The sequence below is a fragment of the Pieris napi genome, chromosome 13 (genome assembly GCF_905475465.1).
Source record: "Pieris napi chromosome 13, ilPieNapi1.2, whole genome shotgun sequence".
Classification (NCBI taxonomy): Eukaryota; Metazoa; Arthropoda; class Insecta; order Lepidoptera; family Pieridae; genus Pieris; species Pieris napi.
This window is the reverse complement of record NC_062246.1, coordinates 11,539,479-11,552,704: the sequence shown is the minus strand read 5'-3', so window position 1 is coordinate 11,552,704 and position 13,226 is coordinate 11,539,479. Positions and strand designations below refer to the sequence as shown.

The 13,226-nt window shown below is 33.0% G+C and overlaps 1 protein-coding gene across 2 annotated transcripts; it reads right to left on the bottom strand.

The window, feature by feature from the left end:
- Positions 1-4,574: 4,574 nt before the first annotated feature.
- Positions 4,575-9,545, bottom strand: LOC125055306 (esterase FE4-like). Of its 2 annotated transcripts, none has more exons than XM_047657724.1 (4): positions 9,378-9,545; positions 8,104-8,248; positions 6,579-7,858; positions 4,575-4,829 (listed from the first exon to the last, which is right to left on the bottom strand). In XM_047657724.1, exons 2-4 carry the CDS (start codon positions 8,233-8,235, stop codon positions 4,667-4,669), a joined length of 1,575 nt encoding a protein of 524 aa, XP_047513680.1. In that variant the 5' UTR covers positions 8,236-8,248; positions 9,378-9,545; the 3' UTR covers positions 4,575-4,666. The 2 variants fall into 2 exon arrangements, with proteins under 2 accessions (XP_047513680.1, XP_047513681.1); XM_047657725.1 differs by having other exon boundaries at positions 8,104-8,240.
- Between the last annotated feature and the right edge of the window lie 3,681 nt (positions 9,546-13,226).

Here is a 13,226-nt window from a genome sequence, read left to right as displayed (position 1 = left end):
CGACATTTGGTCATTGACTTTTTTTCATTTTGTTTTAGAAAAATCAAACTGCACAGCAAAACCATGCAATCCCTTTTTTTGCAACCTCTATAACTATGTTGGAGGTTGCAAAACGTTTGTACGTGTACGGAAATGTGAGCGGAGCAATTAATGTAATTCACCTAGCACTGGTGAGTGGTGACCCTAGAGCTGCCCTGCGATTCTGTAACTCACTTTTCGAACTCACACAGCGGTTTTCGCATCGGCGGTCGCTCTCAAAGCAGTCGTGAAGCAGTCATTTTATGATTTGGCATTCTGAAAAGGTGGGAGCTTGTAGTTTATTGTTTATCAGAATGCCAAATCGCAGGGCTGGTGCTTTCTTCAACGAATGAGTATCGCAATACAGTGAGGAAATGCTCCCGGCATTAAAGGTACCTACACTGCCATAGGGACCAAACTTTTTAAATTAGTTTTAATTTTTATTATTATTGCTATGTAGGTTAATTGTATTGTGTATGTGTTGGATATATCTAGGAATAATAAAATACCCTATTTAAAAAACACCTAAATCAAGACTATATGGAAGAGAAAAGTCGCCCGGTAGCTCCACGGGTACGCTGCCAGGGACAGGACCTATAAAAATGACCTGACCTTTCTGGCATAACCTTTACCTACATTTCATCAAGGTACGAAGTCAAAACTACCTACGGTCGAGTGCGTAACGCGCAATAACGCGTAAATAGGTATACGAAAAGCATAGAAATAATTATTTGGACTGTAGGTAATTATTTTGTTACACTTGCATAAAACAAAAAGACTAGACTTAAATACAGATTAAAGTATAGTAGTAGTTATTGACATATTTTAAATTTTTGTTGAATATATATTTGTGTAATTCTTTGAAATAAATATATTCTTAAAATTTCGTCTCTCGCCGAATCAATCTATAAGATTATATTCTGTCGTAATGTGGGAACGGAACACATTCGATATGTTCAAACAAAGTCTGTCTTTTGTAAACTTTAAACTTTGTGACTTACCATGTTGGTTCCCTAAAACAAAAACGAGGTTTATAGCTGTATATAACCCAGGTTTTATTAGGTTTGACTTCAAACAATGAAAGAGAAAGAGAAATGAGAGAGAAACAATATCTTTAAAGTTATAATACATGACGAGAACGCGTTTATTGCTTTTTAAGTGTGATTTAATATATTTTATTTACAAAAGCTTGCCAACGCTGGGCACATTGATACATAAACAATAAATAAGTAAATTAATTTTACGAACGTAATCAGCATGTGGCGCCATCTGTTGACAAAACTAAGCATTATTTTAAGTCGAATTCGTGTCAGTTCAAGAAATTTCGATCTTGAGGTGAATTAGGAGATGCATAACCAAGCTTTAATGTTGATCGAAGACATGACGTGTTACCTCATCAAAAAAAGTTTTTTTTTTTTATATATAACAGGGGCAAACGGGCAGGAGGCTCACCTGATGTTAAATGATACCGCCGCCCATGGACACTCTCAATGCCAGAGGGCTCGCGAGTGCGTTGCCGGCCTTTCAAGAATTGGTACGCTCTTTCCTTGAAGGTAAGTCGAATTGGTTCGGAAATACTTCAGCTGGTTCCACAAAATGGTGGTGCGCGGCAAAAACTGCCTTAAAAACGCTCAGTTGTGGAACGGCCGACGTCGAGCCTCGAGGTGTACGGGTGGAATTTCGTACTCTGCCTCGACGTCCGATGACGAAACTCAGCTGCAGGTATTAATCCGAACAACTCATCTGAACACTCTCTATGGTAAATGTTTATGCGGTGATGTTAGTTATTTCAACTATGTTATTCCCACAAGAATGTAAGTGCGTGTTCCTATTTCACCATGCCTCCTGCTGATAGAGGACAAATCTTTGATTTTAATTTATTTTATTATTATTTATTACTTAAGATGTCATGTGGAACATGGTGTAATGGTTGCAGCTCCTTACAAACGTCGTGTAAAACAAAAAAGTTGGCGATCAAAGAGTGGCGGAGAGTTTATTGCCCGTTCTTCTGTTCCGTTCTACGTCCTTGATTTCAGAACTGGCAGTAAATATAAAATTAGATATATATATTGACGTTCATAAGAGAACATTGTGTTATCTATATGAATAAATGATTTTGACTTTGACTTCACTAAAGCTAATGGACATTAGACCACGAACATTGCCAATATCAAGTGGAACTGCCAACATGTAATTCTTCACAAGTATACACAGACGAAAATTGATATGAAAAAAAGATTAGAAATATCAGGCGATGATGGGGCTGTAACATTGTGAATTTTCATGACCGAAAGACCACATTTTTTTTATAAAACACAATTTCTTTTATTAACATGTTATTTTTAGTATCTTTTGTTAATTAATTATGCATCTCTTGTACTTTACCCTCTGTATATGTATAATTATGTGTATTATGGCAATGAAGTATAAATAAATAAAGAAATAAAACATTTCGGATTATTAGGAATACTTGCCTCCTTATTTCGCTTATATTTAGCACAGCAAGTATCGTAAATTTTGTGAATAATACTATTTGTACGGCTAGGCTTAGGTACGGGTAAGGTCAAACGATTAAATAAAAAACGGAAAAATTCCAAGCACCTTATATTTCAACAAAAAAATATAAATAACATTTCTTCAATAGGTAACAAAAACAATGTATATATTTAAAACCCTTGTAAAACGTCTAAATGCGGAAACTGAATCCACAACCCAACCAAACCAATACTAACGTCATTTATACTATACAATACTATATAATTATCACTACAAATATATGGAAAGAAACAAAGGCATCGCCAGGCGGGGTGGCACTAGGGAATGGAAAAAACCTTTTCTTCAAAATTTATTTATCAACATTTATTTTTATTTTATTTTTCGCGGGCTTTGAGCGTGTGTGACGTAATATAGGTGCGGCCAATACGCGTTAGAGCGGGACAGGACGCATACTGCGTCTCACATTGGTCTGGCGTGATCGGTGACGCATACTGCGTATTCACATCTCTCTGACGAGATCGGTGACGCAGCGTAAGCGCGGCCGGTGTAGCCGGTACGCGTTAGACTGAGACAAACGCCTGTATAAGGCATGTTAGTCTGAGTCTGGTAGAGAGGTAGAGTGGTCGATTGAATTAATATCAAAGAAAAAAATACTGCATAAATAAAAAATAATTATAATTCCATAAGTTGATAAAAAATGCTATGCAATAGCTTTACCGCGGCAGTCCCCGAGTGCCGCACGTTTTTTTTTATTGTAAGGGTCAAAACCATATTGCAGGTTTCCCATCCTCTATAACATCTACTGGCCCCCTGCCCCCTCTTCACGAGCGGGTGGCGACGCCCTTAGAAGGAATATAATATATAACGGAATACATATCGTGTTCTATCGTAAAAATCAAAACGAAACAAAGGCGTGTTACGTTTGTTTGTGATTGGTCAAACGGATTGAGTTTCGTATCTCTGATTGGACTAAAGTAAAGTCTTTTGTTTAAAATTTTCACCACTCAAGTAGCTTGATTTGGATTTAGGTGTTTCACCAATAAAAATTGCCACGCCATTCAATATTTCTAAAAGTGCATCGATTAAGACAAGGCTATTTTAAAAGTTATTAATAATATAATAATTATTTATTACAAAGCCACAGATACTCATGTCAAATTTACCTGTTGACTTTGACACTTGACACATCATTTGAGGTGTTAAAAACTTGAAAAATTACAATACTTTTAAGCTATTGCAAGTAGCAACAAAGGTTTATAATACTCTATACAGTATTAAAAAAGTAAAAAAATATATTAAAAAATCATGCGCGTACTAAAATACATAAAACGATGATTTATCTCATGATTATCATACATATGCCTGATAGTTAAGTCACAAAAGCACTTTTTATAAGTCGACAAGCCCCCAGTTAATAGAACAAAAATATTTTCTATCTAAATAAAGAAGTAACAAATAAGATACATCTATACTCTGCTTTTTAATTCCGTAGAATCATCGCCATCATTTTTTGACTTGTCAGAGATTACAAACCTTTTTGGCCGGGCACATTTTTCAATTTCAACCCGAGTCTGAAAATCTGAGTCTATACATACAATTTATTGTTAGTGAATGTATCCATTTTATTAAGTGCGGTGCTCCAAATTAAAAGTGTTTTTACGGCGAGTGATAATTACGTCTTTCCTCTTCATTACTACTCCTACACACTACTCCTTTTCATTACAAACAGTAAAAAACGCACAAATAAAGATAACATTTTTATATTTTTTTAAAGGTTTACTAAACCTGTGAATAGTAGGCAGTGATGCCAGCTAAAGAATAAAATAAAGTCATTAAAGTAAATATATCTATTGTTCGTGATACTCAAATATTTGTTATTTTTGTATGAGGTCACTTGAGTAATTAAATATTTTGATTTACCATTTTGTAGGTAAAACATAAAAAATACGTAGCGTTTTCCTTTTTATATAAATAATAATAGATATTTATTGCCCTCAAATGGATGAAATTTGTCCCTTTTTCGGTGGAGAACTTTTTTAGTACTAACACGTATGAAATGTCAGAATTCTACGGAATAATCAGAGTTTAGATAGATTCTAAAACTAAAATTATGGAAATTTAAAGAAGAATTACTATTATTCTGCTTATATAATTACAATTTAGACCTTTGGCATACTAAATCTATCCAAACCTTATTCCTACTGAACTCTGGTAACGGTATACATTGAATATTATTTTCAGCTATATTAAGGCATAATTTTTGGCTCTTCTTATATGGTAACCACTCGGTGTTCTGATGTTTCCATGATGGTTTTCTGCAAAACAGAATATAGGTAAACCCAGGTAGGTAGGTAAAAAACATAAAGTTTACCAAATCAAACATACGTTTAAACTCTTTATCTAAAGTGTATGACAATTTAAGTAAACAAAATATAAAAAAATACAATTAAAATATATACAAGATAAAATATCTCCGCAACAAAATATCAACGTTATAAGTAGATAATAGCCAAGTAGTCTTGTGTAAATTCGGTATATATAATTAATAAAATACATATTCTTAAGTCGAATTTAGAAGTCGAAGTAAGAAGTAGACATGGGGAGAAATTGGCTGTGCCAAAAATCAATCTGGAACTGTTCAGGAAAAACATCTTTGTATGGCAATTAAGGTTTACAATAAATTACCAATACAATTAAAAGATCTTCCGACTAGTCTTTAAAAAGCGACTCGGTGTATTACTTTTGGAAAAAATGTACTATTCAATAAATGATTATTTGCGTGAGACACTTTAGTTGATATAAATTTAATTAAGTATGATATGTACGATACAAATAATATAAGAATTGACCAATTCATTTGACTAATAATGTAAAATTCCTTTAAAGACAAATTTGCGCGCCATTGTGTGTGGCAGAATATGCGAACTTACGATTGTACCACCTTACACATTTTTGTACCATATTCTTGCAATAAATAAATAATTATTATAAAAAATAAAATTGGACAGAAAACAATAGTTAAAATTCCCACAATAAAAACTAAATTTGCTAGAGTTTTAATTTATACGGACAAAGTCATCGCTGTACCGTCATTTATGTAAATAGTATTTTTACACAATGTCAAAGAATGATAACATTTTATGTTTGACACGATTTTCTTTTACAGTAATTTTATTGGTAACTTATAAATGATATTTATTTCGTAATATATTTGTGATACTTTTTAATAACTGTTGTAACAAATACTCTAGGGTAGCAGTGAAATTTTGTAAATTTTTGATCAAAAAATTTTTTTCTTATGGGGGGGGGGGAAAGGGCAATCATCGCAGCCCATAGACACCCATTTTTAGTGGGTGCGTTGCCGGCCTTTGAGGGAGGAATAACATTTGAAGATCGTATCTCTCAGGGAAGACCCCCACCGGACCCACAATCTAACCGTTTCAAGATAGCGCATCATGCCATTTGAGTGTGCCTACGTCAGTCCTAGAGAATGAAAAAGCGAATTTGCAGCGCCATTAGGTACTGCTTGATTTGTGTTATTTCATATAAGACCCTACATAAGGCGTTGTCCTAATTGGCGAAGATCGCACGATGACACGATGCGGTCTCGTCGTGCGATGAGTTCAAACATACAGATTTCATCAGAGTGTCCTATTTGAATCGTGCGAGCACATGAAATGCTTTAATAACGATCGTACGATGCGTTTGATCGTGCGATCATGTAATCAAAGCAACAGATCTCTTTTGAGTGTCCTAATCGGTTACTACGCGATGCGTCGACGCGCGAGGGGCGCACGACGGCATCACACGATGGACATCGCGCGATCTATTAGGACACCTGTTAGGTTATCGCACGACCACTTCGATCGTGAGATGAAAAAGGCATCGCGCCATCGTACGATCGCTCCCAATTAGGACGCCGCCTAAGACTTAAAATTATTTTCAAGGACTAGAGCCATTCATTTAAATCAGTCAATTACAGTTTACGGCAATTACAAATTACAGCTGAAATAAGAAACATTAATTTTAGGGTAAATATTTGTTTAGTTAAGAATTATACATACCCAGTCTTCGCGAAATTGCACCACGTTTCACATAACATATCTATAATCGCTCTATCACTATCCTTACACGATTTCGCCTTTTTCTCCTTATAAAACACATATTGTATTAGATCACCATGCGTTGTACCTTCAACACCGAGTTTTTTCATGATTCGCGTATTCATATTTCCCGGGTAATCGAATCTACATAAATAAAAACTGCATTTTGAAGATAAAATTTCAGCTGTATAAATGAAGTCCCGTGCGAAGTAAGCGTCGGATGTTAATTTCAGATATTCCGGAAGCGTCGAAGGACCAATTTCTTTGTCTTTAAAATACAATTTTTTCAATACCCTCTCTATATTGTACGCTTCTTTCGATTCATGGTCGACGAATGCGTAGTTTGGTATAAATTTTCGTAAATTATTGGTAAAGATTATATTACCAGAATCGTCGCGGTTTAAAAATAATGCAGCTTCATGTGTCGCCATACTCATGAGACAGGGTATATTTTTACATCGATTATTTCTTATCGATTGAAGAGGGTATTCGTCAAAATACCGTTCGGTATTCTCGAATTGTTTTTCAACTACCGGTAGAAGGTACGCATGAATGGTTGTAATTTCCCTACCTAATTCCTGTGACATATATGCTCGAATTAAGTCCTCTACGGAAGCATTTATAAGTAAATCATATAGTTCCCCCGTATTTCTTACTTCGTGACTCAAACTTGTCCCAATTGCTTTAGCCCTTTCGACTGGGTCATCATCTACCATAAACAAATCTGATAGAGATGTACCTGATTGCGCAATTATCTTTGAAATACCATTAATCATTTTTGAGTTTAGGAAGGACAATGCAACAGCCGCTCCAGCACTTTCTCCAAATGCTACAATATTATTTATATCACCGTTAAAATGTTCTATGTTACTTTGTACCCATTTGAATGCCATAGCAGTATCTTTAAGTCCTGCATTTCCAGGTACTTCTCGAGTGTGAAGACATAGAAAACCAAAAATAGTTAGCCTATAATTTATTGTAACTAAGATAACGTCGTGTCGTATCAAATAGTCTGGTCGGTAATAATCACCATAGCCCATTAAAAACCTGCCACCATGTATGAAGAACAGAACTGGGAGTTTTTGTATTTTTTCGAATGGCAAACTTGGAGTGTATATGTTTAGGTATAAGCAGTCTTCTGATCCTTCAATTGAACCATCTATGAGGTTCATTTGTACACATTTGTTTCCTGGTTTTGTTGCATCAAGAACTCCAGACCAATCGTCACATTTTTCTGGAGCCTGAAAATAATAATTGCAATATAAAATAAAGTCTATATATTCAGCAAAACAACTGAGGTCATTTATACACAGGTTGTGTGATTATTGATGCATGGGAGAGAATAGCGAAGAAATAGTAATAGCATAAAATAAGTACACAAGTAAAACTTCTTTATTGGAATTTTTATTAAATAAATAGAACTGTGTTTAAGGTATTGTAATAAATTTAAAAAAATACCTCTTATTAAACGTAAATCCAAAGTTACCTTGAATCTAAGTGGGCCAATAGGTGGTTTTGCGTAGGGAATACCCTCAAAGCTGTAATACTTTTTACCACAAGGAGTACTGCAAACTTTACCCTTCAGGAACCCTTCAGGAACTCTTACTTGACAATGCATTTTACCTGTATACCTACAATGCAAGAGGATTAGAGATTACCTATTTATAATGACATTGCAACTTGTTACTGATATCATATAAACTAAGAGCAGGTAAGGGTAAATTCAGACCTGAGACTTAGACATCCAGTCTGGATATTCTGAACTTACAAATAAGAAATTTTGTTAATTTACGAAGAAACGTCTTTTAATATTAACTCATTACAAATATGTGTTGCAGTACTGTACAACCTAATAAGGTGATTTTCATCACCAGCACTTACATAGTTTAATTTTACAGCATTTTGAAAAATAGTTACTAAATAAATAAATAGGTACTTTATTAAAATATTACGTAAAGTTCAAAATCCTAATTATGTATTTAATTAAGATATGGTAATTTATAAAAAACACTGCATACCAAAATGTTTTGCTAATATAGATATTCGTCAGAAATAAATTAAAAGCTAGACACAATACATTTGATAAGGCCACTATGTCACTCTGCGAATGAATCAATTATTTTAGTAACATTTGTGAATTATTTATTGACTATTCCAATTATGTAATATAATCTATTGTTTTAAGAACAACATATACTTATTATAAAAGTAACCACAATCCAATAAGATTTAGATTAAATCTATTAAGATACTTACAAAAATATTATTCAAATCAAAGTTTGTAAAAACATGACTTTCAACTATACTAGAAACTTTTAACTATTATAGTCAAAGTAATATCTAATAGAAAATATAGATACTGATTTACAACTACAAAATTATGGAATAGGTTATTTAAATTAATAAAAATATTATAAAGAAAAGATAATCTGTAATTATATCCTATCCTAAATCATAACAATAACTTTAAGCATATAAATATTAACGCATTATCACATAGGAAGGGTAATAAAAATACATATAAGAAATGTTATTACGACTTGTGACCTTGTAACATAAAATAATTATTAAAATGTATATATACATATATACGATAATTGCATCCGTTAGAAAGACGCATTTCGATGAGTTTATTCAATTTAAAGCAAATTGATTTGCGTTAAATACGTAATGTTTATTTTGACCAAAAATATTACTAAAGTTAAAACTCTATTATATAGTCTTAATAATTTTATTAATTAATATTAAATCGATACATACCAAATTACTTTAAACTTAATATAAAGGGATCTGTAGTTTCACTAATTCCTATAGATATATATAAATTATTAGGATAAAGGATGAACATAAACATTACAAAATTATATTTATTATCAGACTGAATTTTATATGAATAGGAAAAATAAATAGTAAATACGAATAACGAATAACACATTAAAATTGTCAGCTGTCAACAACTCGCTTTCGACTGCACAATGCACATCCAAATCGACAGTCTGTGGTAATATTCTATTGAAAAAACACTGCCACACTGCCACTGCCACGGGACCAAACGTTTTAAATTTGTATTCATTTATATTTATTAATATTTAATTATTGTTATTATTACTATGTAGGTTAAGAGTATTGTAAATACTGTATAATAATAATAATAATAATAAGTCATTTAATCATTTAGGTACAATTTGTACTCTTATGCATGTCAACTCCCCAACTTACAGCGGCACTAGTGCCCACACATTGTCATCGTCTATAAATTCCCGAACAGTGTAATATCCTCCCTTTGTTAGGATTTTCTTGATGCAAAGCTTAAACTCATGTATCGGAAGTTTGGTTACACGGTCCGGAATCTTGTTAAATATCTGTATACATTTCCCCATAAATGAGTGAGCAGTTTTATGAAGTCTGAAAGCTGGATAATCAAGTCTATTCCTACTTCTTGTGTTTAAATTGTGACAGTCACTGCGCTTTATAAATTTATTAATGTTTTTATAAACGTACATAATATTTTCATACACATATTGGGAGGCAACTGTTAAAATACCAATCTCTTTAAATAATTCTCTTAGCGAGTCACGCGGTTTTAATTTGTATATAGCGCGTATTGCTCTTTTTTGTAAAACAAAAATATCTTGAATATCGGCCGCTGAGCCCCACAACAATATACCATATGTCATAACACTATGGAAGTAACTGAAGTATACAAGCCTCGCCGTTTCGACATCAGACATCCATCTAATCTTTCTTATCGCAAAAGCAGCCGAACTAAGTCTTGCCGATAGATTTGTAATATGGGGCTTCCATTGCAAACGAGAATCTAGAGTGATCCCTAAAAATACAGTTGAATCAACACATTGAATTATTTCCTCATTAATATTAATGTTTGTACTGACCTGTTTTACGTTAGGCAAAGAAAATCTAATACATTTTGTTTTATTAGAATTTAGTAACAAGTTATTATAAGTAAACCAACACATAACTCGGGAAAGGGCATCATTTACCTCGTCAAAATTTATTGCGTTCCTACTGATTTTAAAAATAAGAGATGTATCATCTGCAAATAATACCGTTTCACATAAGTTATTTATATAAAATGGCAGGTCATTTATGTAGATAAGAAAGAGCAACGGCCCCAATATCGACCCCTGAGGCACACCCATGAGAATAGGAGCTCCTAAAGACTCTGCTTTATTTATAACCACTTTTTGTAATCGGTCACTCAAGTATGAATTTATTATTTTTATTGAGTTTGCTGAGACGCCATAATACTGTAATTTTCCCAATAATGTTTTATGCTCTACACAGTCAAAAGCCTTGGACAGGTCACAGAAGACAGCTAAAGCATCCTGTTTATTTTCCCAGGCATCGAATATTTGCTTCATGAGCTCCACACCCGCATCCGTACTACATCTACCCTTAGTAAAACCGAATTGTCTATCATGAAATAGTTTATTTAATCTAAAATGTGAAAGCAATTGATTATGAATAATTTTTTCAAATATTTTACTTAGAGTTGGTAAAATTGATATAGGGCGGAAATTCGTGGGGTCCGATTTGTCTCCAGACTTAAATAAAGGAATAATTTTACTATATTTCATGAGATTGGGAAAAACCCCATCATCGATACATCTATTAAAAATAATCGTTAGATAAGGAGAAATATTTCCAATTATTGGTGCTATTACAGCTACTGATATTCCCCATAGATCTTCTGTTTTCTTCTTATTCAACGATCTAAATGCCTTTACAATAGAATCCGTGTTAATTTTATGAAAATCGAATGCACTACTATTTTTATTTGTGCTAGACGTTAAAAGTGAAAGCGCGAATTGCGTAGATGAATTCAGTTTACTAGTGATTCTTGCAGGGATTTCAGAGAAAAAGGACTCCATAGCATTTGCGACCGCTGCATCTTTTTTTATAATTTTGCCATTAATATTAATTTCAAAAGAGCTATCTTTAAATGAAGTTTTACCAGTTTCTTGATTAATAATGTTCCAAGTATATTTGTGTGGTGGTAATAAGAATTACGTATTTTAGTTAATATTAGTACATGACCTCCGACGGAGTAAAGGCCTCCTCAAATTTTTTCCTGAAATATTGAAAAGAATGATTCTCTGAAATTTAAAATCAAACAGCGTAGTAGGTATATGTAAACCAAACAGATGCTATTTTATGATACTATTGAAAATGAAACCTATTTGATTTAATTTGGATGATACCCATATAATTTTATTTGTTAAATAATTAATAAAACAAATCAACTAATACCAACAATATTAGATGAAAAAAGGGTGCGTGTACTTTTGTACGCGCGTAAGAAGTTATACTTCTTTGGCATTATTAAAAATAGTTTTTGATTGCATGCAAATAATTAATTACAATAAAATTAAATAATCAAAGACTGGAAAAGGAGTCATTATAGTAAATAAAGTTCTGTTTACATTTGAAAAATTAAATAAATAAATATTTATTATTATTCTCTTACATTAAGTGTAACATAAATTCCATTATTATTCGAATGTTGTTTTTAAATCATGTCCAATGCCGTAGCATCTTCCGTGGGCAACTTCATTCTGTTAATTTTGTGTCACGGTACGCGCGCATCGTAAAATTTCACTCTCATAAATTTTTCATAACGCGCCTAAAGAAGACGTATAACTTCAAAAATAGATAATTTTTTTTTGTATTGGTAATAACACAGATGACCTAAGTTTCTACATTATATGGGTAAGTACGTCTCGCCATTTAACACGCATGTTTCATACGTACATGACAATTGGCATCAATCATAAACTGAAATACATAATACCATGATAAAAAAGAATCATTTTCATATACAGCTTAGAATTTCACAGTAGCAATTGATACTCTTGCCACGTGGTCAATCTGTTAGCTGCGTGCTCTTACACAGTGTATAATATGTCGCAGTAAAGTAGTTAAATCAGAGAGTTAATTGGATCTCTAGACAGTTAATTAAAGATCGATATTCAATCAACTCGCTAGCGTTTTGATTTAAATAAAGCAATGTCGAAAACGTTTAACTATCTGTCTGACCGAAAGCCAGCGTGTTGATTAAAAATGTAAAACAAGATGGCGGTCACGACAACAGCTGATTACTTTTAAAGTCTTTCTTTTGGCAAACGTTGGTTTGTTGTGACTGTGGTTTTTTGTTTCAAATTGTGGTCTTTGCCCTTTGGTGAAATTGTAAACATGTTGTCATTGATATACAAAAAACCCAAGATGCACAGTCTCGAATAATAGTAACGCTCGAAAGTGTCCCGAAACACTATTTCTGTCTCTTTCTATAAGTTACAAGCATATATTATTGCAAAATCAACCTTACGCGAATTGTTTAAGGTTGTTATTACAACGCAGTGTACTTAAAGCAATAAAATTTTACGACCGACCGTGGTCGGTAGGACAAGGTATTGAGTGGAGTCGAACATGACTTTTTTATTTACAACTATTTAACATAATTTTAAATTTATCCCACGTTTCGCGTGCTTTACAGCGTGCGTGGTCACGGTGACTGAAGACAAAAGGTGTTGGATGTTAAATAGTTGTAAATTTATAATAATACATAACTTTAATCCGGTTAAAAAGTTT